Source organism: Motacilla alba, chromosome 1, assembly GCF_015832195.1.
Source record: "Motacilla alba alba isolate MOTALB_02 chromosome 1, Motacilla_alba_V1.0_pri, whole genome shotgun sequence".
Taxonomy (NCBI): domain Eukaryota; kingdom Metazoa; phylum Chordata; class Aves; order Passeriformes; family Motacillidae; genus Motacilla; species Motacilla alba.
Genome location: NC_052016.1, coordinates 92,372,445 through 92,398,528, shown reverse-complemented (window position 1 = coordinate 92,398,528; position 26,084 = coordinate 92,372,445). Strand labels below are relative to the sequence as shown.

At 36.4% G+C, this 26,084-nt stretch overlaps 1 protein-coding gene across 3 annotated transcripts in view; it reads left to right on the top strand.

Annotated features, from left to right (window-relative positions):
- Positions 1 to 26,084, top strand: part of GABRG3 (gamma-aminobutyric acid type A receptor subunit gamma3) — a 298,494-nt gene that overhangs the window by 5,278 nt on the left and 267,132 nt on the right. For all 3 annotated transcript variants that reach the window (XM_038131046.1, XM_038131038.1, XM_038131056.1), the window contains exon 3: positions 10,789 to 10,856. In XM_038131046.1, coding sequence (XP_037986974.1) covers positions 10,789 to 10,856 — 68 coding nt within the window. The remainder of the gene's footprint in view (positions 1 to 10,788; positions 10,857 to 26,084) is intronic.

Here is a 26,084-nt window from a genome sequence, read left to right as displayed (position 1 = left end):
CCTGACTTAAGGCAGAGTGAATTACATTATGCTTATGTGGGGCAAAGTAATCACTCATGGAAGTCCCTGTATCAGTTGCCATAAAATCAGCACAGGTCAGACATATCTTACAGTACTGCGAAGTCATTATTACCAAAATAATTCCTTTTGTGTCTCCATAACATTTCGTAAATTCTGTTTTAGAGAAAGGAGTCAAATTACACAGCTCTTCACATATCAAACAGATTTTAGAGTTCTCAACTACATCTATTTCTATCAAGCATCTTGGTCCTAGGCCATTTTTTGTCTTTGATAGCAATCTGGCTGTTTCAGAACCTGAGCTGAGTGTTGTTCAAATGCTACAGAAGTTAGTTCATCTCTGCTTCCTCCCCTGGTTCCTCTTTGCACCTCTCCTACCTTTGATGCAGATAAATAACATTGCCCTTTTGAAGTTGTGGAGCTGTCGCATTTGGCAAGGAGAGCACAAGGGGAATGCTAGAGAATCAGGCATTACAGATAACTTCCCTGAATTGCTGGCTGGTGCCTCACACACAAGCACATCTTCCTTTCCATCTGGGAGCCGGTTATCCTCCTAACAAGGTGGTTGACATGTCCTGGCAACAGATTTGTCTTGCTGCCCTGAAGATCTCAGTATTAATACAAATACTTTAAAGAATAATACATGCCAGCTAGAGCACCAGGAAAAAAAAGGTAGTGTGCCAGGTGACATAGACCATACAATAAGAAAACGTGTGTTTTGGAAATTAGAGGAAACGTGGAGTGAACCAGTAGAAGAAGTGAGAAGTGATTCTCAAATTCAAGCAGAGGTTCAGCCAATACTGAGGGTTAAATCCAGGACTCATATACAGTCCCCTACTCACTAGGGCCTTTACATTAGCATGGTACTGCTGGCAGGTAAATTGTCTGACCCACAGGACAGGGACATTCACCATTTCATGTCACGCTGCTCTTCACTCATTTTTCAATCCTTTATTGCAAATCCACTATTTCTAACAGTGTGTAGCTTTAGCTATCATCCTGAGGAAATGATCTTTGTTCTGAATGCAGTCAGAAAGACCCAGGAAATACTTGTTAGGATTCCCAGTTTCAGATCCCTTGGGAAGACACTTCTGCAGCCAAAAACCTTGGAGAGGAGAAGACTGGTGAATGAAATATATCAAAGTGCATGCTGGCACAGGCAGTGACTTCTCTGTGGTTTTCTAGAGTCCTACCTGGTACAGGAATATTCTGAATGCCCTTTTGCCCTACTGTGGGCACTGACATCGTCAGCAATCACATCTCCTCCAGGCCAGCAGTACAGCCATCAGTGAGGGCACTGTGAACACTTAGCTACCCTCTTTCCTCCTCTGTCACCCAAGCACATCTAAACCACTGTAAAGAGTGTGTAGGTCACTGCTTGGATGCAAGGCTAGGATTCTTCCCCCCCCCCAATCCTGGCCTATACTTGGCCTCAGCTTCCATGACTGTTGCTCAGATCATAGGCACAAACTACACTCAGCACTTCAGGCATCACCTGCAAGGTTCTAAGCCAGGATTTTTAAAGAGTGGATTGAACAAACTAAATATTAGGCAAAACAGCTAACCTGTGAAGACTATTAGCAATGTGATACCTTAACAGGACCTGTCTCTCTAAAAGGAGATTTCCTTTGATCTTTGGAAACAAAGCAGTGTTCTACCAGCAGGGGAATGCCTGACTACATCCCCTGTGGCCACACACTTGGCAGATTTCTTGTCTCTATGAATATCATGGCTTTTGAGGGTTTTTATTTTATTGGTGGTATCTGGAAAGTTTCTATTATACCACAAAAAATACATGCCTTTTTGAATTGGGAAAAAAAGAAAGAAAGCACTTTATACGGAACAGCTAATGACAATGTACTGATTAGATCAAAAAGAAAAGTGTTTTATGATGTAAAGCATCTTTTCACCTATTTTTTTACCAGCTACAATTACAGATCTGACATACTCAAGTCCTTTGCGTGGTATGAAAGGCACCAATCCTAGAAAAAAACTAAACCAATTCAGAACTATGAAGGTTTTAACATCTCTTCCGTAAGCAGGTATTCTGTGTTTTGTTTCAAAGTGCTTTGAAGTGAAGACCTGTTTAATGGATATGCGTCATTTTCTACGTGCAGTAAGACTTGCTACTCTGCAAGTGTGCTTTTTTCCTCCCATGTCACATCAGTACAAATCCTGAAATTTAGTAGGACCCGGTTCTGGCCCTGAAATTTTACTTCCTCTGTATTAATAAAATTTCCTTCCTTCCTTCCTTCCTTCCTTCCTTCCTTCCTTCCTTCCTTCCTTCCTTCCTTCCTTCCTTCCTTCCTTCCTTCCTTCCGCCACTTCCGCCACTTCCTTCCGCCACTTCCTTCCTTCCGCCACTTCCTTCCTTCCTTCCGCCACTTCCTTCCTTCCGCCCCTTCCTTCCACCACTTCCTTCCTTCCGCCACTTCCTTCCGCCACTTCCTTCCTTCCTTCCGCCACTTCCTATTAACTCGTGGTTTCCTCTTGGATCCTCTAAAATTATTTGCTCTTTGCAGCCTCTGGCAGGCATCTGTATTTATTTTGTATTTATAAGCCCAAATAAGTTCACTTTGGAACATGAAATATCCTGACTCCACCAGTTCTAGCTGTCTTGAGAGTCATGCTGGTTTTCTTTACTCCTCCAGTATCTTTATAACCATTAGCCATCTTTCTGAAGATGAGAGCAGTCTCAGATACTGCTGTGCAGCTCTCACTACCCTGAGTAGGTTGGTACAAGCGGAGCTGGTACAAATAGATGGGCTCATTTGAATCAGCAGACACAGAAGACTGATCAGACTCTGTCTGATGTGCTTTACTGTGCTGTTTGAGAGCATTAACAGCAGTCCTCTTTCAAAGCAGTTAAAAGTTTTCTTTGCAACTAATTTAACCAGTTTCTCAGTGTGTGAAAGGAGCAAATCTGTTGGTTGAGGGAAACAACTCTGTTGGTTTTTAAAGAGTACGTCCTTTTCTAGGCACAATTCTATTGAAAATCTTGAGTTCTAAAGCAGTATCACAATCTTTGTCCTGTCTGACCTGCTTTCCTACCATGTCGCACAGAAATGAACCCTGAAGAGCACCACAGGCGAGTATCACAGAGGCTGTCAGGTTATTTTTGCTAGCTGCTGATTGCCACACCTGATGCTCTTTAAATTAGCTCCAGCTAGGTTTCCCCATATGTGGTGACAGAGGTCTGCATATTGCCTGAAAGATCAAAATATTTTCCAGATCATAGTGCAGAGAAACTGTGAAATGCCATGCAAGGTCAAATTACTACTTTCTGCTCTAAGTCTTTTTTGGTGCTGGTCTATAAGACAGTGTCAGGCATCTTATAACATGAAGTAGTGAGAGAGACATTATTGCTTCAGCATTGATCATAGAGAGTTGTACCTGGAAAGCCAACTTGTATGTAAAGATAGAGCACATGGGAAGGAGAGATGAGGTAAATTCTGTTTATATTATGGCAGCACTCAGGAGGGGAAAGCCATAGTCCTGGATCCAACTTCTGTAGTACTGGGCTCTGCAGAACATTGTAGAGTTTAGTCTAATTTAGATTTATATGGAAGAATAAACTTGAATAACCTGTTGTTGAGGACACAGAGTGCTGTGACTAAAACCTAGTAGGAAACAGGGCTGAATATCGTGAGAGCTCAATGAAAAAAATCATAACAAAAAATCAGAAATATTATTCTCACTGATACTTTCCTTTTTCTTCTTTTTGGGTGGGGTAGAAGTGAATTGTCTTCTTTGAAAAGACTTTTGTTCTCATTTAGCCATCTAACTGGAAATCCTCAGGAAGAGGAATATTCCTGAGGAAAGGGTTGCTGTTCAATGAAAATGAGAACGATCTCTGTTCTAGGTGGGATGGTAGAAGGGATTTCTTCTGATTCTGCAGGAGTTCTAATTCTCTACCATTTTCAGAAACTGATGTTTTCTTTTGCAGTGTTGGCCATGAACATTTCTAGAATATTGATAGCAAGGTTAGGAAATTAAATTAGGAAACTAATCTATGAACACTCCAAAATACCTGCTTCAGGTTTTTGTGATACATGTTTGAGTTTTAAGAGATTACATAAACAAATAGTCGTGGTGTGATGCTGGTCCAGTGCATTAAACATAGGCTCTTTCAAAACTCTGATTAGGACTGGATCTTGACAGTGAGCTTTCTTCATGCCTGAATTCTGCTTTTCTAATTGCTTAACCATGGACTGAGTACAGGGAGATTTTTACCTTGGCTTTCTGACCTCCTTTGGTTTGCAGCTTTTCAACCCTCAGGGGAAACATCCTACTTTTTATTCATCCTTTTCTCAGGTAAAATTTTAATGTGCCATACTGAAAGTATAAGTAGAGAAATTTTAGTTCAGTGCATTGAGCCTGAAGCCCTACAACTCAATGTTGGGCTGGATTCCATCCAAAGAACCCCAGTTTCTTTTTTTTTTTTTAGATCACCTGATTTAAGTCAAATGCTGGAAAGCAACACTTTAATTTGAAGCTTACTGTACTTCAATATATAGAAATATTGTAGTATTCAAACACTGTTTTTCTGAATTTACCCCATCATTTACTGCCAATAATTTACCCCTGGTAATGCAGTTCTTTGCCTATATAAAATGCTCCTTTCTCTCATTTCTAAGAAGCCACTTGTATCTTTGCAATAGTTACGTCTTGTGTGTTGTCTGTTGGGTTGAAAAAAAGTACTGCATGTGCGTTGGAGAAAGAGACCTTTTACCCAATTACTAAACAGGAAGCTCTCTTAAAATGCAACCTTATCTTTGTGAATGTAAATAATTAATTTACACAGATAACTTTTATTTTGTGTTTTATTTCCTGACAGTGACTGTTTACTGAACTGGCTTGATGCATACACAGATGGAATATTTTTCTTGAATAGCATTGTAGGTAGGAAAGTTTGGTTGACATTTAATGTTTGCCTAATTCTTAGTCTTAACTGTCACACACAAAACTAAATGTAGAAGATGTTAGTTTTTATTCTCTTTTCTTTTCCATAGCTCCACTGTCGTATTTTTTAATCTGAGGGGATCATGGGAGTATAGCATACAAACTTTCTGAATGCCATGATTCGAAAGTTAGGAAAGAGTCAGGGAAAGTTTTTACATGCGAAAATTTTTTTCTTCTTATCCCTTCTCTCTCTGATTACCCAGACTATGCTGTCATTAAAGAGTTTTCTTAGAAAGTATTTGTAAACGGCAAGGGTGTTTAGTGTTAGTTGCCATTTTGAGGTCATGGCACAAACTAATTGTTCTGTCATCTTCAAACAGGGAGATATTATGTTCTGCACATATTATTTAAAATGTTATTGCTCATTTTTACGTCTGTATAGTTTTGTCATGGCTCTTATTTTTCATCCAGACCCTGGTTGCTAGCTTGCTAGACTTAGCAGGAGCAAATTCTATTATCGTTTAGTCTTATGATATCACACAGGAACTCTCCTCTCTGATGAATATAAGTAAAACAAAAATTAAAACTGTAGGGATTGATTGAAAAACAAGCATAACCATTAAGATCTGCAGTTTTCATTCCACAACATAATACTTGAAAAATTACAGCTTGCACATTAGGGAATGGTAAATGAAGGATGAAAGTGCTGAAGGTTGATTGATAGTTATGGTGGGAAATGAAGAATAAAAGTGATTTGTAGTTAATTGAGGGAGTCCGTTTATGTGTGCACTGTCATTCACACTCCTGGACAAAATGACAACCAAACCTAGCATGTAAAAAAAATACTGTTTTCAGAGGACTGTGTTCTCATCCTGGTATTGCTTTAATCCAAACTTTCTTTCTTCTTTCGATTTTCCTTTGTAGTTCCGTTTTGGTAGTTTAAACCTAAAACATATATGGGTGTCATTTCTGTTAGTGTCTGTGACTGTAGCAAGTGGAGGACTTTGACATCTGTTTTCAAGCCCATTCTCTTCCATACAGGAAGAATGAGGGTTTTTAATTTTCCTCACTGATAGATTTGTAGAAAAGAACCATTGAATAATTTAGGTTGGAAAAGATTCTTATTAGAGTCCAACCCTTAACCTTGCACTGCCAAACTGAATGCTAGACCGTGTCCTTAAGTGCCACATCCACTCATCTTTTAGATACCTCCAGTGATGGTGGCTTAACACTTCCTGTTACCAGGTTTTTCTTCAAATGTGGTGATTTGTTGTAAAATGGAGATGTGTTAGCAAACAGTATTTAGTCTTGAGAAGTGACTTGTTAGCATAGCAGTTTGTTTTATAGGAATAGCTAGGTAAATAGATGCTGCCTGTAAGGTAATGTAGGAAAATTGGAATAGTCATCATCACTAATGCAAAGTAAAAATTAACACTATAATCACCACTATTACAGTTACCAATAACTGTGTAATGATTTATTGCAGCTCTGTCCTAATTTAAAAATAGCAATTTATGTGGTAATGAGAGAACGTAAAATATCATTATAGAGCAATATAAAAAAAAATCTAATTACTGCAGAGCCAATCTTGTTAGTCATTTGCGTTCAGAAGTCTTGTGAAATTTGGGCAGAACTCAAGTAGCCCTGTAGTTCTTGAACAGAGATCGTACTGTGATTTTTATGTAGTTATGTGTCTTCTAAAAATCTGGTTCTAGTTTGCCTCTATAAATGTGTATTGGTCTACAACATTTTTTACCACCACTGTGTTGGGTAAAACCAGAATAAACCTGAATGTTGGTTGAACAGTGTAAGAAAGGTTAACTCTCAACAAAAAGAATTTTATTTTAAAATCTATGACAACTCAGTAAGACATACTCTGTTTAATTGAGCTTGTAAAAATATTTCTCAATATTAAAATTTTAAAAATGTTTCTAAATATTTATGATTTATGCAGGAACATTAGTGCTATTTGGACAGACTTCAAATGTGGAGGAAGCTTTCTGTAGGAAGAAAAGTGGTTTCATTCATGAAATAAGCATCAGTTCTGAATAGTGGATATCTATCAAAATTAAGAGATATTTTAAAAGGACAGAATAATTCAGAGTAGTAAATAAGCATATTAAAATGACAGGAATTTTTGCAGATTTTTTCCCCTACATGACATGAAATTGTATAACATTCCCTCTTTTGATTTACTCAAGAGTCTTTTAAAATTCTCCTGATTTATCTGTTGAGTTTTTAATACACATGATCAACTCACATATGTCCAACAGTAATGTCTTTGTGGATTTTAATGAGATTCAAGCTCAGGTTCTGTTTTTTTTTTCACCAGTGTAAATCCACGATGCAGAACTAGAAGAATCCTATGGTTGTCCTAGGTGTGTTTTGAACTGTCAGGCTTTTTTTAAGTTTGTGGGCACTACTTGTGGGCAGTGTCTTTGTAACATGATAGTTACAGAGCTGACTGGAATATAAACACTGTCTGTCTCAAAGCCAGGGCATTTGGATCAGATGACCTTAGTTTTGTTTAAAAACATTTTGATTTGCTTTATAAATCCCCATCTCAATTAAAACCAGCATGTTTGAAGATTAAATGACTGTGATAAGCAGCTAGGTTACCTTAGGTAGCACTGAGTAGCAGTGTAACACTGCAATCACTCAGATGTGCTTACACTGTCTGTTGGGGAAAGTTACTGCCATGTATGAAATATCATTTCAGAGAGCTTTGAGAAGGCTGGTACATTTGTTGACAACCTTTAATTGCTCTGTTGCATGTTGTATACACATGGTTCTGCCAGTATTTTTTCTAAGTTTCTGACAGCTCTTTAGAACTATCTTGGGTTTAGGCCAATAACAAAACAGTACTGTAGCTGAGTATCCATATTTAATCTTATTGTCAGCTTTTAGTGAGGTATTAACACTTTAATTGTTCTGTCAACAACACTGTGAGCATTCTTCTAGTACAAGAAAAAAGCTCCATCTGCAGCTCAAGAACTCCATGTGTGGCTTGAATTCCTTCATGAACTGAGCATTCACAAATGAATGCAATGCACAGAAAAACTGAGCAGACATTGAAATTGCAGAATCACGGAATCACAGAGCGGTTGGAAGGGAACACAGTGGATCATCTGGTCCAGCCTTCCTGATAGTGTAGCTAATTCATATTTCCATGAAACTCAGTTTATTTTTAAGAGCACTGTAGGGTGAGTTCTTTCTAATAAGACATGATAACACTAAGACTCAGTTATTTCCTTTTTCATAATACATTTTGGAGGAAATAATCTTAAAACCTTGTACATTTTGGTTGGTATTTGAATAAAAAACCTATGATAATGAATCTAAAATTTATACCTCATAATCCCTTGTTTGTTTGTATGTGTTTATATCCGCGAAAGACCACATGCAACAAGAACTGTGCTCATCTGTCTTTTCTTTTAAAACCTGAACACACATTTATCATGCAATCAAATTACAATTGTATTTTTTACCTCTGCCTAGGAAAATAAAAAAAATAACTGAAATTAACTTTCAATTTAAAAAAAAAATTTAACAGGTATAATAGCTTACCTGTATTTTTTATTATTTATTTTCAAATTGAATTTCACTGGAAATGTCTGATAGAAGAAGTGACCATAGTTTATTGTTCTGTTTCAAGGTTAGACCTTTACTGTAAGATCAAATTCTCTTTAGCATTACTATGCAGTGCTTAATTTTTTATTTTTTTTTTTGCACCCTAAGAGAATTTGATCCAGCACATTCAGGAGAAATGATCACCTCATATTCTACTGATACACTTAACTGCAGTGATTAAACAGATTAAAAAAACAGATTTCAAGAACTGTGTTCTGGTCCTGAATTTTGTTCCTGATCCTGCCAAGATTCAGTTGCAGGCCAATTTGCATCCTTAAGTCTAGTGCCGTAAATGTTCACCAGAACTCCTTAGACTTGAACTTCCAGGTAGACACGTGCATAAACCCTATAAAGCTTAGAGCTCTTTGTTCCATGAATGCTGTTCTGGTGGAAGAGCTAACTGTAGTTTCTTGCTATTACCAATTCTTGTGTAATGACATTTATTACTGCATTTTGAGGCAACTCATTACCAGAAGCTGCTAGACTCCTATTTAGTTATTAGCTGGGTACAATTAGAATTGCTTTAATCAGCTGAGCTTGTTCAGCTGAATTCACATTTTCTTTTGCTGAAGGGGAGATCTGAGCTCATCAGCCATTACTTCAGACAGTTTGAAACCATGACCTTAAATAATCCTGGATGTTCTGACCATACACAGTCAAGAAGTATGTGTTACTTAATGAATTAGAGAGAATGGGTATCATCTTTAACCAGTATTTGTACCCAGTTCAATGTCTGTTTTTTGCAACAGGGGATATAGACTTCCTAATGATATGTACATTCCAAAGTCTTACAGGACAAGCCAGCATGCAAATTATTTTTTTCACAACTATCTAAATTTTCAAGTACTTTAAAAATACTTGACACTTTTTTGATAGTCTGAAATTTGAGGGATGCAGGCAAAAATATTCATCTTTACATGTGAAGATCCCTTTCTATCTATCAGATGGCTTTAGACCAATTGACTGACTGTTACCAGAGATAAACTTCCATCAGAACCTTGGTATTTAGCTGTTCCTCACTTCTCTGCTCAGTAGCTTCCCAGAGGAGAGCTTTCTGAGTTTTGCATGGCTGATATGCCTGCATTTCCTCATTGTAGGAGGCTTGGGGATTAGTGAAAAAAGTCCAAGTCCAACATAGTTCCCAAACTTCAGTGGTTTGAATACTCTCTGGAGATTTTTGAAAACAATGTAGAGGAGAAGGTGCTTCTGTGGGAAAGAAAGATGTGCAACAGATGCTGTTGGCTTACTAGGGGTAAGTTTGCATCAATTCTCACTATGCAGGTTATAACAGCATTTATTCTTTATACTAAGTTTTGAGTCCGCTAACTCTGGAGAGAGTAAACCACTAATTTAGATTTCAATTTAGAGCTTGATGTATTCTTCCAGCATGTGGGGCTAGAAGCAGTATAAGCAAAAAAAAAAAAAAAAAAAAAAAAAAAAAAAAAATTAATGTGTCTTTTGGTGTAAGATTGGCATTATTTTAGAGTTAGATTATGTCACCAGTAAGAGCTCAGTAATGTCCAGCAGCTACACTGACACCAAAGATGATGAAAGAAAGAGAAATCCTAGTGGCCTCAGCAAAAGAAAAGAATACAGAGCTTGTCTTGGCTTATAAAGTCCTTGAAGTCTGAAAAGATGGAAGATCTGATGAGAAATGTACATTGACTAAACCAAATCAAATTCAAAAACCTCTAAATGAACGAGTGCAAAGGCAATGTGGTCTGAAAGGAATGAATCTGAATTGAAAGAAGAGTTGCTTAGGTTTAGCGAATCAGATTTCATAGAGATTTTACTCTAAATTAGGATGATTTCAGGGCTGATGATATGCAGTAATCTGGAAAGATTTTTTTTTGATCTGGAACGAACAGGCTGAAGGACCTGAATGTTGAGGCAAAGGGAAAAAGTAATACGCTGCATTATTTCCACTTTCATGTCAGGCATCTTAGGTTTGAGCTTTACTTCGAGCTACCATGCTTAGCACTGAAAGTTTCTTTAACAAATTGCTGCTGACAAATTGGAATCATGATGATGAAGTGGTACAGATTTTAATTTATGGCAATTGTTTTTGTTGGGTAGGAGGAATAGAACCATGTTTTCCTAAAAATGCATTATCCATATTTCTCAGTAGTTGTACCTGAGATAAAGAACTCATGGTTATTGGGGAAAAAAAGTATTTAAAGTAATTATTTATGTTGTCTGCAAAATAATATTTAATTTTTTTTCTTTCTTTCTCCACAGTAAAACCGACAGTTATTGATGTTGACATTTATGTTAACAGCATTGGTCCTGTATCATCAATAAATATGGTAAGTGACGTTCTTACAAAGATTTTGATCTGGATTGCTGATCTCGGCATCAACACTAACTTTTGAAAAAGACACTAAATACCACAGTGATAGGTTGTTTTGATTCTGATATACTCCTGTTTTCAGCTATAATTCTGGTTTTTGTGTCTCATCAAGAGAACAAACCTATAAGCACTATTTTGTTCTGTGTTGTCTATTGAAAAATGCTGGTAGAGCTTCAGTGGTAAAATAGCCATCTTAGGAAAAAAAAGTATGAAGTCATTTTCAAGAAAACTCTTGAGATGTTGTTTCAAGACGCAATCAAATATACAGAGCTTAATAATGTGGAGATAATGAAAGTCATAATATAATCCAGCATATTTATGTGGAATTCATCATCTATTCAGTGGTTGCTTTTCTTTCATTTGTTACCAACAATCTTGAATGTAAAAGTATAATTTTGAAGGAGTTGCACATAGATGTAATGTAGCTATGGGGTTATGGGTAGCTGTGGTTGCTTGTGCAACTTTTGAGTTTGGATTCATCATATTATTTCCCTTCTTAAATGAGGTTGATTTTTAAAAAAAATACAATAAACTTGGAAATGGAGGGCCTGTTAATATCTTACTGTACTAAAGATTTTAAAATAACCTCTTCAAAGCAATGTCTCTTTTCCACAATGGCATTCAGAGGCTGCTGTGTACAATGTTCCTGTAAGAACCTAATGAAATGCATTGCATGTATCTTTTGTGTTTTTGGAAGAAAAGCTCCTGAATTTAGAAGATGTCTGTTCAGCCTTATTCTTTGGTTTTCCCTGTAAGTATGAAAGAAGACAGATCATTGCAGCATATCAAATACAAGGTGGTCAGAGACTCCTATGCACCCTGGCAGTTGAAAATCTGACAAGTAAACACAGAAACAAATTATGTGCTGTGGACAACTTGGTGTCATATTCACCAACTGTGAAATGTGTTGATTGATATTTCATGTGAAGTACTGAATGTCAAGCAATGGGAGTAGCTGCTCCATTCTTGAACTAATAAATAGCTAATTATTTTGCCCTTCCCTGATGGTCTACCATAATGACTTCTCTGGAGTAGAATTTATTGGAAGGTCCTCTGGCTTGCATTTACTCTAGGAATGGGCACTCTGTTCAAAAGCAATGGGGACAATGTGTTTTTGCTCTTTGCCTCTCTGAATTGTTTTGTAAGTAGGATTTTGGGATGCTGGAATTGTATGTGGAATAATAAGAAAGCATTTCATCAAAACTGCTTCAGGTAGAAGGAAAAAATTAGTCATAGAAGAAATCAGTGGGTTTTGTAAGATTATTGTAGCACAATCTTACTGATGCATTGACATGGAGTTGAAGATACCCTTTGAGTTCAAGATACCCAAAATAGATAAATGCACCAAAATATCAGTTGTAAAAATTAATATTTTATCTCTTTTATAGTAAATGGTCTCGTTAGGATAGTTAATGAGTGTACGACATTGAGATATTTCTTGCTTATAGCTGATGAAAAAAATATGTGTAAATCTGTAAGAGCAGAATGATAAGTAAAATAATAATATATGAAATTTAGGTATCTGAGGTTTAAGGACTCAAGACTGCATAGAGTTATATTTAAACTTTCAAATAGAAATGGACATTATTTCAGATGTGCTTGTGGACAGCACATCGCACTGAAACTGAATCTGAACTACCTTAGTACTTTTGAACTTCATTTCTGTTCTCAGGCCTAATTACAAATATAGGAAATTAACATTAGGCACTCAAATGTAGCAAACTTTTGTCCAAAAGCTACATTTCTGCTCTGTTACTTTGGAGTTTGTCCAAACAATACATAAGAGAGCAGTAATGATCTTGCAGTCTCAAATTTACAGTGAAGATGGCAAGTCCTCACAAAATTGCGAGCCATTGTGCTGTATGATGTCTTGTCTCTGCAGTGGCTGAACTGATTGAGAAGCTTCTTTTCCCCCAGTTTGTGTTATTTTAACTGTTGGGCTACAGTATTCAGTAGCCATTATTTGGTCTACTGGAAGAAAAAAATCAAACAATTTTTGGAATTGAAAATAATAATTTATTTACTTTTAAGTAAACAGTTTCTCATGTAGACTGTGAACCACTGAAGCATGGGTACACCAAGAGCTGAACAGAAATAGAAGCGAAAACTACCTGTGTCAGAGGAAGAGGAAGAAAGGGACCATCTTCAGTTTGATATCTGTCATATAACTGAAATTTCAGAGGGAGAGGAATGTGCATGAAAATCTCATTTCAGGAGGAAATAAAAGGAGGTTCTTGGTAGAACCCACCTATGCTCTATTTCTCACCAGGACAAGACCTTTTAACTTTTCTCCCCTAAATTATTATTAAAAGTTGAGCTGTTCTGTCTAAGCAACTTGGTAAGGTGGTGGTTGATTTAGCAAAAAGAGCGATGATTGCTTTGATTTCCATCTCTTCTATTTCAAGAGTGAGATCATCAACACGTACAAGGCGGACTTTCCTGCTGTGTACTTCCAAACTTAGACCTTAGCTCAATTACTTTTTTCTTGGTCTGCAGCACTTCTGAGGGAAAATCATGTGGAGCTTCTCTAGAAATCAAACTCTGCATGTATATTTTCTGATCAGTTTTCATCAGTGATTTTCATCTAGTGGGTGAAACCTAGGAAATAATTTTCTTTAAGATATTTTTTCAATGGGTGTTCAGCCGAATATTCAAGCCGATTTTGTAGAGCAGAGCTTTTCAGATGTCACTAACTGTTGCAATTATGCTTAGACTTGAGTATGAATATTAATATCTAACTGTTTCTTTAACATTCAGGAAAAAGACAGCTGCTATCAGACACCTACTTGTAGCAAAGTTAATCTCAGATGAACTGCATGTGAATACAAGGGAGAATGAATCTTTTTAGACTGAGGCTGTAACTGCCACAAGGGGAAGAAATGTTAGAGACCCCATCAAAAAGGCTTCAAGTCAAAGGAGAGGTAGTGTTCTGTGGCAAAGGCACCATTATCCACAGGAATATACTGCTCACCCTGCATTCCAGACTTTTTGCAGAGAGCTTCTGCCACTTCCCCTAAAAGTCTTATCAATATCTCATTTTCTAGGTGCTTTCAATATGTCTATTTTAAACCTCAAAATTTCCAGAAAGAGTAAAACAGTAATGTGATTAGTCTTCTATTAGAGACTCGTCATTATAATATCTTTATGAAGACAATAGAAACTTGTTTTCTTAATTGACAGGGGTGACTCTTCCTTTGTGACATGGAAGATTTCTTTGGGTCATGGTTTAAAAAAACTGATATGAAGAAATAGGTATTGTGTAATAATAGACAAGGAAAAACAGATCTGAATAGGGAAGTGAGTGATACTAGGAAGTGGTTGTGAATGGCAATAGCTTTAAAGAAGTAATTTCATCATTTTGAGTTATGACATGATGTTATGAAATGGGAGATACTATTGATATGAGTATTTTGAATTTAAAATTCCAAGATACATGAATGCCCATTCAAAAATGTTAGGCTGTCTTTTTAATAAATGAAAGCTGTCTCATATAAAGGTATCTTGATGTCTGTCCTTTATCAAGAACATAATAGGATGTGAGATTAGACTCATTTAATGGATACAAAAACTGGTTTATGCAAAAGTAAATGACAAATGCGTTCTGTGAGCCAAACAACATGTTCCTGTGTGCACATTATATCTCTTTGTCTTGGTTTTCATCATCTAATAAATTAAGTTAAAGAAATCTGCAGTTTGCCATTTCAAGGTGCAATGACATTAGAGAATTTGGGTTGTAGGATGCAAGATTTTAATTCAATCATTTCTTATTGAAAATCTTTGTTATATCTGTAATTATAATGAACAATCTTCCACTATATTAGGATATCTTAAGGATCTTCTAAATTAGTTCTTTCAATTATTTTTTTTAATTTTAGAATTCATTTGCAATTTTTTCCCTATGCTTTATATTGTAAACCAGATGTATGAATTCCTTATCACTCAGTTTTTATATATTTGCCTTTTAAATTTTTTTTTCTTTAGTATTTTCCACTGAAAATGGTGTCCAGGAAGCTTATGATTTTGCATTAAAACTCATAATCCATTTTTCATCAACCCTGCGGTTCTTGTCAATAACTGTAAAGGTTTATAGATTGCCTTGTAAACTGTAGTCTTAACATGGCTTACTGTAGCCTGTTTTTAGACAGATAAGCAGTACTGGCTTGTCTGTGAAAGAACGGAAAAGGGAAAGAGACCAATAATCAAATTGGGAGCTAGACATAAATAGTGGGGGGAAAATCCCCTAGAAGTAGTTTCGTGAGACAGAAAAGTAAACACGCTAGGATTAAATAGACTTTTAATTTTCAGTGGCATCAAAGCTGTGATGTGTTTTTGTGCATTCACACATACAGGTTTAACTGAGTAGCTACAAGAATCTGAAATTGCAGCACAAATTGCTAGTGAAGGAAGAATTTTACGCCTATGTGATTTTTACAACTGGAGTCTCATTTTAACACAGCTGTTCAGAAAGAATGTTGAAGAGAGTGTGAGAAGCAACTTTATAAACTGTACTTACCTATCCATAAAAATAGTAATTGGTTACCTGCCGGTCATCTCTTTGTTCTCAAGTATTCTTAAATGGCAATTCAGAGTGTTTCTTTTATGTACTTCATCACTTCATTCTATTGTGTCCACTCTCTAGGCTATGACATATATCTTTATGGATGCTATATTTCCCATTTGTTCAGTTAAGTGTTCTAAAATAAAAGCAGTTTTTACTCTCTTTTACCTTTTAATGTATTGGTAGACTTCTTTGAGCTTCAAAGTCCTCACATGCTCGTTCTGCTTCTCCCCTGGACACTGTAGGTATCTTAAAGAATAGTTTTGATCTGGAGACTTGTCAAAGCTTTTATAATTAAGCCTGAATTTCTTGTATGCTTTAGTCTTTATATCTGTTTTTTTGATATGTCTATTTGTCTTTACGTGTATTTGCTAAAATTATTGTTACAACAGTTGCAATTATAAAAACATAGTCCGCTGAATCTTTCCATCATATGGCAGAACTACTTTATAGCCAGATTTTATCCCATTTTCAGCCCACTGTGAAATACCCCCAAGTATTTCCTTTACAGACATCTTCTCAAAGATAGTGCAAGTCCCTGTTTGAGCACAAGGCTGATTCCCTGTTCATTGTTAACTTGAAGTGTGTTTTTCTAACTCTATCTCACTATCTCACCTAATCTATGTAGAAAACAATTGTGTAGGGAGGTGGTTTCAGTTATTTTTGAGGAGTGAGTTTTCCAGTTGATGAGTTCAGATAATCACTATAACAATGGAATGCCTTGGGTTACTTGTAATTTTCCCTGAAAATCTTACAAGCTCCTTTGTTGCTCTGTGACCTAAGAGAACACTCAAATACTGGACTAAATTTTAGTCTGAGTGTGTCTGTTTGTTTATGAGGACTAATATACTAATCATACACCTAAACATTTTTCTAGACTATGATCAGATTACTGTTGTTGTTTCTAGAGCATGTTTATATACTGTTATTAAGTTTGGATCTCTCATAATAAAAAAATATGTATTCATTATAGAAAATTTTTAAGATTAATGGACTTTTTTTCTGATAAAACAAAATCACCTCTCATTCTCGTTCTTCTTGCCTTAAGCTCTGGCAGTCAGTGCCTCACTATGAAGATATTTCTGGGAGGTAGTAGTAATAAAATGAAATTTGAATCTATCTGTGGCTTCTGTTTCACCACTGACCTTGTGAGAGAGTTGTACAATATCAAAAGTGAAACTGACTGGAAAAGAGGAAGCTGGGGCTGGGGAAATGAACATAGATTGATTTTTTTCACATATCACCTGGGCAGCCTCTACACTGGTCTTCTCTAGAGTTCCACTTTGTGTAACTAAAACAGGGCCTGGGAAATAGAGACGTGGATAAAGAAGGGCCTTAGGCTGCTCTGGTTTGACATGCAATGGGATGGACTAGAATAAGGTTAATTTTTTTGCAATGTAGCTTGTGTGCTGTGATGTGCAGCAATAAAATGCATGCAGCCATAATTTACTGCATTGGTAGGAAATCCAGTTTACTTCTTGGAGGAGTGATAGATTCTGTCATAAGTCTTTGGTAATGGACTGATCTTAGGTCTGCTGCTCTGTCTTATCAGAATTGAAGCAGATTTTCAAATATGGATGAATGTATTAGCCTTAGAGTTGTCTCAAAAGGTGTATGACAAATGAAGCAATTTAATTTCAGTAAGATAGTAAAGTTAAATGTCTCATCTGCTCAGTAGTGGGTATTAAAATGATTTGAAGAGCAACTAGGCTGCACGTTTTTTTCCATGGATAAACAGGGTGACAATATATAAGAAGTACCTCTTCTTTGAGGTAATGTATTAGCCTTCACACAAAAAGTGGTGAGAAACTCCTTTCCAGCTTTTAAAGCTGGAAAGTTTTTAAAACTTTAAAACTTTAGTCACAGTTTTTAAAGCTTGATTTCTCTCACTTCAATAACATGTTTCTTGGGCCTGCAGGCCTTAGGCTTTAGAAGTAGTATACTCAGTGTTAAAGTTCCTTTAGAAAGCAGTTGTTGCCCTTCTTGTCTGTTCAGCAATACATGGCTTCACATTCTTTATTACCAACACTTGGGAAAATTAGTTTAGAAAAACTATGGCTAAATTTCTGTAAAGGGTATTGAATTACTTTAGGGTAAATTGGCAATCTCTTGGCCTGAATCAATTTCATTTTTGAGTGGTCAAGTCCTTATCAACTTTATTTTAGTTTTTGAGCTTTCCATGATTGCTCCATGAAAGAGTAAATACTTTTGTGTTGACCTGTCTATTGGATTCCTGAATGATATTGATGTAATTTAAACTATGGTTTTGAGAGTTCGGTCTTCCTTAGTGCTTTCAGTTATGAATTTATTCAGGAAGCAAATGGATGTTGCTGACTTGTTCTGCAAGTAATAGAGATGTACTAATGACAAGTATTCATATGACTTCATGGTATAACTTTCTGCAAATGTAGACCTAGATGTCACAGCATCCATAGAGCAATTCGAGCAGCATTATAAATGTGCTTGGTAGTTAGGAAGTAATAGCTGAATAGAGGGTGACCCCCTATAAACCATTATTGGGCCACAGAATCATCTTCAGTTTTCTGTAATGTTTTTTGGTTGGTAAAGAATGAACACTATTCATCAGCATCATTTGAATATCAGAACAGTAATCAGCATTTTTCACATCACTATTGCAATGAGCAAAACCCAGAAGAACCTCCCTACCTTACTTTTTTTTTTTTTTCCACAAGAAAGCTTGTCATCAGTCTAATTGGTCGTAATTTCCTTTTTTGTCAGATTTCTGAAAAATAAGGTTTAGAGAATTGTATTACATTTCCTTTTGAGATTTTTAGTGAACATGGTGTCCCTTGACTCTTAAGAACTCTCAGATATGCTTTTTCTGGTATAGATAAGGTATTTCTGCTGAATGACTACACAGAACTGAAGAATAATACAAATGCTTGGTCTCTGCAATTAAAAAGGTCTACAGCCTGCAGGGTTGTATTGTATCCCTGCACTTCCATGCTTTTGCTAACACTGTACACTTTCCTCCTTTTAAATCAAAGTAGTCCTAATTTATTGCTTCATGGTCTGGAAAAGGGGCTTTTATGTGGTCAAAAATAGTGACATTCTAGGTTCTTTATATGTTTTCATAGCTTTCTTCCTCAAAGGTCTTTCTACCACAGTCTTCTTTTGTATCTGCTATTCATTAGGTTTAAGATACAGGTGGTTCTGTTACATTCTGTGTTGCATTGGGGAAGTTGCTCTCTACACTTGAAACTTCTATCTTCTCATGAAACTTTGTGGCTCTTTTCCTGCTTCTGCAAATTTTATTTGCAACCCTTGAAACCTGAAGAAGTGTTGTGAGAGGAAGTTGTTATTATAACTATTATTAGCTTTTTCCACACTACACAGAAGCAGATAGTTTTGACCACAGAGTTTCGGATATGTTTTAGTTAAACATCTGAGACATTAAAGTGGAGTCACTGCTTTGAAACTCACAACAGGCATTTTAATGATGATGTAATAATTTTACTAACTGTTGAGGGTTTCTTTAAGTTATAAATGGTAAAGATATGGAAACTGTTCAGGGGTAGAGGAGAATAAATTCTCAAGGCTGTTGTGAGATTCTTAAACCAAAGAAATAGCCATTGTTCTTTCTGACTTGTTTCCCGTGCTTACCCCATAATTTATCTAGCAAATTGCATTTCTAGGGAGACTTGGGAGCAGGGATAACTGATTCTTGTTTTCTTGCAATTGCTTTTGTGTATTTTTCAAGGATTTTTAAAAGAATTTTTAAAAGTATTTAAGGAACTTAGTAATGGGAGGTATTAAATGCCCAACCTTCATACCTTTGTGAGCGTGGCCCTCTATTTGTCAGGTCAGATTTATGAAAATTGCAACAGGTTCATAAAAGTAGGAGGGTGTGAAGCTCTTTCTTACAGTGTCTAGCTTAACATAAATGCCAATGGTTACCTCAGCTCCACTGGTATTTTCCATGCATATTTAGTGAATATTTGAATAAGGTGAGATTAGAAATTTAGATGAAATTTTTATGATTCTTGACATACCAGAAGAAATTTGGTATGATTTTTATAAGTATTTTTCCTTAGGAATTCTGGCCTAAACAAAAAATATGTTGTAATAATAGGATTGTTGTACCTGCTTTGATTTGAGATTTCAAATAACAATATTTGAAGGAAGGCGTTTAGGCCAGCTGTTAGAAAGAAAAATGGAAAAAACACTTGGTCTTGCAGACTCTTCATCATGTTGACATAGACACAGTGATGATTACACTATCATATAATTTGCTTCTGTATTACTATTCTTCTATGTAACCAAAAGTTCCTGTGAAAACTATACAAGAAACAGAACAAATGTGATACAGCACAGGGAATTGTAAGAGAGGAGGAAGGCCAAAAATGGTTGGATACTATTTTGAGAGCATTTCATAAGACAGCCATGCTATTTCAGACCTCCTGGTCCTTCTCCTCAAGAGAGATTACTAAATTCTTCAAAAGAAAAATCCTGGAAACTGAATTTCATAATCCTGTTGAATACAGAAAAGCACCAGCTCAAAAGTGACGTGGGTATTGTGGCTCTGTTCTTGTGCTCCTGGTAATCTCTGCAAGTGGTAACTGCTCATCATCTTTCTTGTGTGTTGCATCTTTTTCGGCTTCAGTTGTATGTACTAACATTTTTCTCTGTTGTCTGTTGATTAATGAATCTTGTTTTTACCCAGAACATGTTTATCTAAATAGGCTAGAAGTTTGTAATGGTTCTCTCAGATAAGAAAAAGGACATATGTGCCCAAGTTTTTATGACTTTTTCCACCTGTATTGTCTAACCAGTGAGTTACGTCTGTTTTCAGACCTTGCCTTTCAAAATCCTTCTTGGAAGCAGTAGCTAGTGAGCTCCAGGGATTGTGAGCTTTGGCAGATAATTCATGTTTGGTAAAGTGTGTTGGCTAACTGAGACAAAGAAATAACTGTCATCTGCTTACACACACTCCATGTATCAGGCTATGACAGCTCTTTGCTTTCAAATGGCTTTCCAGGTTGGTATTTCCCTGAGGTATATTTGCTGCAGTGTGCACAGCATGTGTTTCTCATTACCTAGAAGGCCTGTAGATTGAGGTCAAATTGCAAAGCAGTCAAAGTTGTGAATTATAGAAAGGTACAATTCTATTATTTCAATTTCTAGAGATTGTTATATTGGAATCAAAAAAGCTTTTTTTTTTTTTTTTTTTGTTTGTCTACGAGTGCCAGTTTCTGAATTTTACTGCTCCTAGTAACTGAAGAATTGGGATCACCAAAATGCTTGCTGGTCTTTCCCACTGCAAATGGGAATAAAAATTTTCCTCCTGTATTACTTATCTGTCTCAGTCTTGGTCTTCATTACTCTGGGTGAAATTGTCCCTTGAGCACATGCTCACTAAACATCTGGCTATCTTTAAGGCAAAGCAGTTTCAATTTTCCTAAGCTGGATTCATGCATTATGCAAATGTTACTTCATTAGACACTGAGATGAGCTATCAAGCTATATTGTTTGGTCAGAATAATGTAGGCTCAATGATGATTTGAAATCAGACTATCAATTTTGGATAAATTCAGTTCGTGCAATCATTTTTGCTTGTGATTCAATTAGGGCATACATAGTGATTGAGGTAAATGCAGTCAATGATTTTGTCTCTGTTTCTGACTTACTCTGATACCTATATGCAGTGTGTGAAACAGTATAAACAATAAAAGAGCTAAATTAATCTCTCAGAAAGTGAATAGAACTATGCCAGGCATAATTTTGAGCCATGTTCTCCTAAAATACTCCACACTGAGAGCCTAATTTTAAGACCTAAAATTACCCGGAGTTGATTTTGGCGCTAGAACATATTGGATTCTCACTGCCTTCTGTCTTTTCTTTGAATTTTCACTGTGTGGAGAGTGCAAAGTGAAACACCTGCAAATTGGGGAATTTCTTCCATGCTGGATGGGGCCAAATAAATAGGAGATGTGTGCAGTATCAAAGGATCTGCCTGATGCCTGATACTGCAGTCTGAATTCCACAGGGGACCCACTTTCTCACCTGACATAACTGGTTGAATTCATCAATGTAAATGGAAGTGTGATCTGTGCTAGCCTGCTGCTTTCATATTTCCTTTTACCTAAAGTACCTTTTATTGTTTCCAGATTAAAAGGTTAGATACTAGGAGTTTTTATTTTGAATGATATTATAATTTAGTATATTATTCTTTTGCAGAGTATATTAGGAAAAAAAAGGAAAAAAAAAGACTGCAAGATTGTTTGATTGCACTCTCCTGAAATCTCTTTATCTTCATTGTTTTCCCTGCAATGTGTTCTCTAACTCTCTGGTGTCTGAAACTGTATTTATGTAAATAGGTCTGAGCATTACTTTGCCATCTGGATAGTACTGTAAAAATGACATAAAGAGCAGGAAAGTGAAAACAAATATAGGAAGCCTGGGAGAATATCTTAAAAAGAGAAAATTTGACCTGTATTTTGAGAGCTGCCTAGCTGGACCAGCTAACAGAGTTTTTGATGGACTGTGGCACAGCTAGGTTAGCTAACTGAAAAGAGGCAGATTAAAATAATTACTTAAGAGTTTCTTCTGGATTTTTAAAAAGTCTGGCTAAACTAGCATTGTGTGATTGTTCTAGATAATGATAGCTGAGTTGAATGGTCAACTTGTGTAAATTCTTTGATTTAGCTCAGATTTATACATGAAGTTTTTGTTGACATAGTAGTGTTTAGGAATGTGGCTTCTTTCTAGATATCTCACCACCTCTTACATATGGAATTGTTTTTTTGTATTCTGTTACTAATATATTTCAGCCTATAAAAATATAGGCAGTGATAACACACTAGAATCTCTCAAATTTCAAACTCTTTGTAGGTCTAGAGTTACAAGGATCTTTGTAAAATGCTTTGAATAAAATGACAAACAAACTAGCAGTCAAAATCATAATTAAATTAAATTGAGGAACATGCCAAAATTCTGTCAGCTTCTAAATAAATGATCTGATTTATGCCAAGTATCACATGGAAGCTAAAGTCAGGAACTGGATTTGAAAGTGATTTTTGAATATTTTGTTTCTAATGGAGTCTTACAAGGCTCAGTTTCTATTTTCATTCAGAATTTGAAGCTTGTCCAGGGCCTAAATCTTCATTTGTTTGAACTGAGCATTTTCCAGAATGAAATGGATGACAGGGTCAGTTTTACACAGAAAAAAATGTAGGCAATTTTAGCTTTATCTAGTAATTTGTTCCTGTGGCACTATCTTGGACTATAAAAATAAAACAAAAATGGTGAAATAAGGTTATAAGTACTTGGGGTTGATGCTATAACCTAATGAAACATCTATGGAATATTTTTCTTTAGAAATAGTGGATTTCAGATTAATATTGCAAAGAACAGCAGATATATATTATAAAGCTTTGCCAAAGGCAATTCAGACAGTGGTTTTGCTCTGAAGCAAATATAGGAACATGTATTTTTTTCACTTTCAAAAGCAAGGGACCTTCCACCTTTCACCAAGCTTTGCTACATCATGCTAGTTAGAAATGACATTAAATTTTAAGGCTTTGGAGGTGGGAAAAATGGTGCATTTCTTGTATGTCAGAAATGCCTTCTGTTGTCTCTGAGAAAATCTGCCTGCAAATCTGTTTGCACATGCTCTGCAGAAAAAATGGTTTTAGCAGCTTAAGTCTCTGATTCCACCTGTGTTGTACATGTTTTAGTGTGAGTGTGGGCCAGATTTTCTGGAGAGCTTACATTTGAGCTACTAAAGCTGGTGTAAAAGAGCAATGTTCTGCGCTCCTAGTGATCTTGCTGTAATGCAGCAGCAAGGAGGAGGGAGTTGAAAAGTCAAAGTTATGGTTGATTTTTTTTTTTTCTCACTGGTACTTAGGTATGATAAAACAGTCCTGCATTTCTTGATAGTCTACCATGGTTTTTGCAAAAGTGGTTCCTCCTTCAACATACACATTGTTTCTCTGATCTGAGGCTCTTTGTTTGATACAAGAGTTTCAGGAGGGCCTTGAGGTTAGAGCAGTAGAATCTTCTCCAGTGGAATATACTTCTGAATTCTGTCAGGATTAGTGCTGTGACCACTGCCCTGGGGAGCCTGTTCTAGTGCCCAACGACACTCTGGGTGAAGAAACTTTTCCTAATATCCTACTTAAACATCCCTTGACACACTTTCATGCCATTTCTTTGAGTTCACCACTGGTCATTAGTGCCTGCCCCTCCACTCCCCCTCATGAAGAAACTGTGGACTGCAATGAGGTCTCCTCTCAGTCTCTTCCAGGCTAAACAGACCAAGTGACCTCAGACATTCCTCATACAGCTTCCCCTCAAGGCCATTCAACATCCTCATGTTCCTACTTTGGATGCTCTCTAACAGTTTAATATTTTTTTCATATTGTGATGCTCCAAACTGCACACAGTATTCAAGGTGAGGCTGCCCTAGTGCAGAGCAGAGTGGGACAATCCCTCAGCTTGCTGGTGATGCTGTGCCTGATGGACCCCAGGACAAGATAAGGCAGATAAGTGGCTGGTAGCACATTCAACATATATTTTTAAGCACATACTAAAGCAAAATGGAAAGGCCTTCCATGCTATCTGGACTCTCCTTAAATTTCTCTCTTTACTGTATCTTTAAGTGCCTGTTTTCTTATTGTAAATCTGCATCAGCTAGAAATATTGTGGGCTCTCCTAGCAGAGCTGGTAGACAGGGGCTTCCAGGTGGTGTTGCTTCTGTACACAACTGAACACCTTGCTGAATTATGACTTGCTGCCATTTAATGATCTTCTTCTGCCTGCAGAAGAGGCAGAAGGTGTAAGTTCTTCTGCAATGAGGCATGATTTAGTTAGGGTTTAAGATCCTGTTGCTGTTTAAAGGAAGTATTTTGATTTCTTAATCAACTTGTCCTAAATTTCTGGGATTGCCAGTGAAAGTAGCTTTGAGACCTAAAAGGCATCTTGCACTGGTATTGTGTAAAGCCAGGTGTAGTTACATCTTTGGAGAAATGCTTGCACTAATCTTAATTTTACTGCATAATTTTTGGATATCTCTATAGATGAGGTATTGGAAATGGCTAGAGATCTCACTTTTTGGTGGAAATTCAGAGGTTTTTAACACAGAATCCATATGTATATTGCCTGACACATAGTTTTTGAAGGGTGGATTGCCTGCATCTTTTTCAGGACTCGTTTGAAAGAAACAAACTGGACAAAAGAAAGTTACATGAAACTTACTCAGAGTCAACATGAGATGAGTCTGCAAAAAGTGTGGTGGCCTCTCGAGCAGAAGGGCTGCTGGGTGGTGGAACTGGTTGAGGAGAATGGATAATTTGCTTTTGTGTTTTCTTTCCTTTAGATAAGCTGTGAAGTGACATGTCTCACTTGGAACCTGTGAGTTTCTAATAGCCTCTTAAAGAGCAGTTTTCTACTCATGAGCCAGGAGAATTTCTTTAACTTGAAACAAAGTGAGTAATTAAGTAATTAGAGGCCTTTCTGATGGAATGTAGGAGAATGTAGATCACGATTTTTGCCTGGCCTAGAAAAGAGCCAGGGCTTGAGCTCAGGAGTTCTCTACTGAATCCTACCCAAACTGGGTATTTAGTTGTTGGTAGCTAGGTTGATTTTGTTTTTTTCCTCATTCTGCAGTCATTTCCATGCATATTTTGCATCCCTCTTCAGTGATTGTTGCAGATACTCAGAATACAAAAGGAACATAACCTATATTTTCTAAATGTAGGATCAGTAATTCACATTAGAGTGATTAGAAAACTGCATGAGGAAAGTAACCTAGCTCGTATTTTGAAGGGAGACACTATGATACTCCAAACAATGCCCCATATTCTAATTCCATATAATTTAGGAAATGTTTTTACTGGGGGAGAATGCAAAGGTTGACAAAAATCTTTATATTCCCCTAACTATTCTGATATAGTTAAGCAAGAAACACTCCTTGAATAAAGAAGATAAAGGCTTAAGTGGAGGTTCAGTGTGATTTGCTTGAAGGCATATGACATATGGTAAATTCTACATTATGTTAGGAGAATTCAGTTGTTGGAAGTAAGGCTCTACAGCTTTTTGGCATGTAAATGAAATCCCTGCTCACTCGTTGATATAAAATTAGTGCATTATGAAATCAGCCTGCAATTTTTAATGTCATTCATGTGAATGGTCAAAGACTGTTAGTCTATGAACGCACTCCTCTATTTTCTATAGTATACATTTTGCAGAAATGTACTTTAATAAATTAACTATTGATTATAATACTTGCCAATAATGCTGTGTAGAAATGTCTCTATTCAAGATACCATTGTTTGGTTCTGTATTTTCTTTCAGATAACCAAAACTGACACATCTATCCAATCCATAGCTTAAAGGGAGAGCCTGAAAGTAGGAATGTATAGGAACAGTAGGAATGTAGGAACAGTATGAAATACTGAATGTAGGAACAGTATGAAATACTGCTTCTTTTCTGTGTATTCTTCCAACAGATTCTCTGGAGATCTGTATTATTTTTCTTATCACTTCTAATTTCCTCAACACAAAAATTGTGTATACTTTTAGAAAGCCTTTGAAGAAAGTATGATGATGTCGTTTTGGGGTTTTTGTTTTCTCTAGGGGAAAATTGTGTGGCAAAGTTTCTGTCCC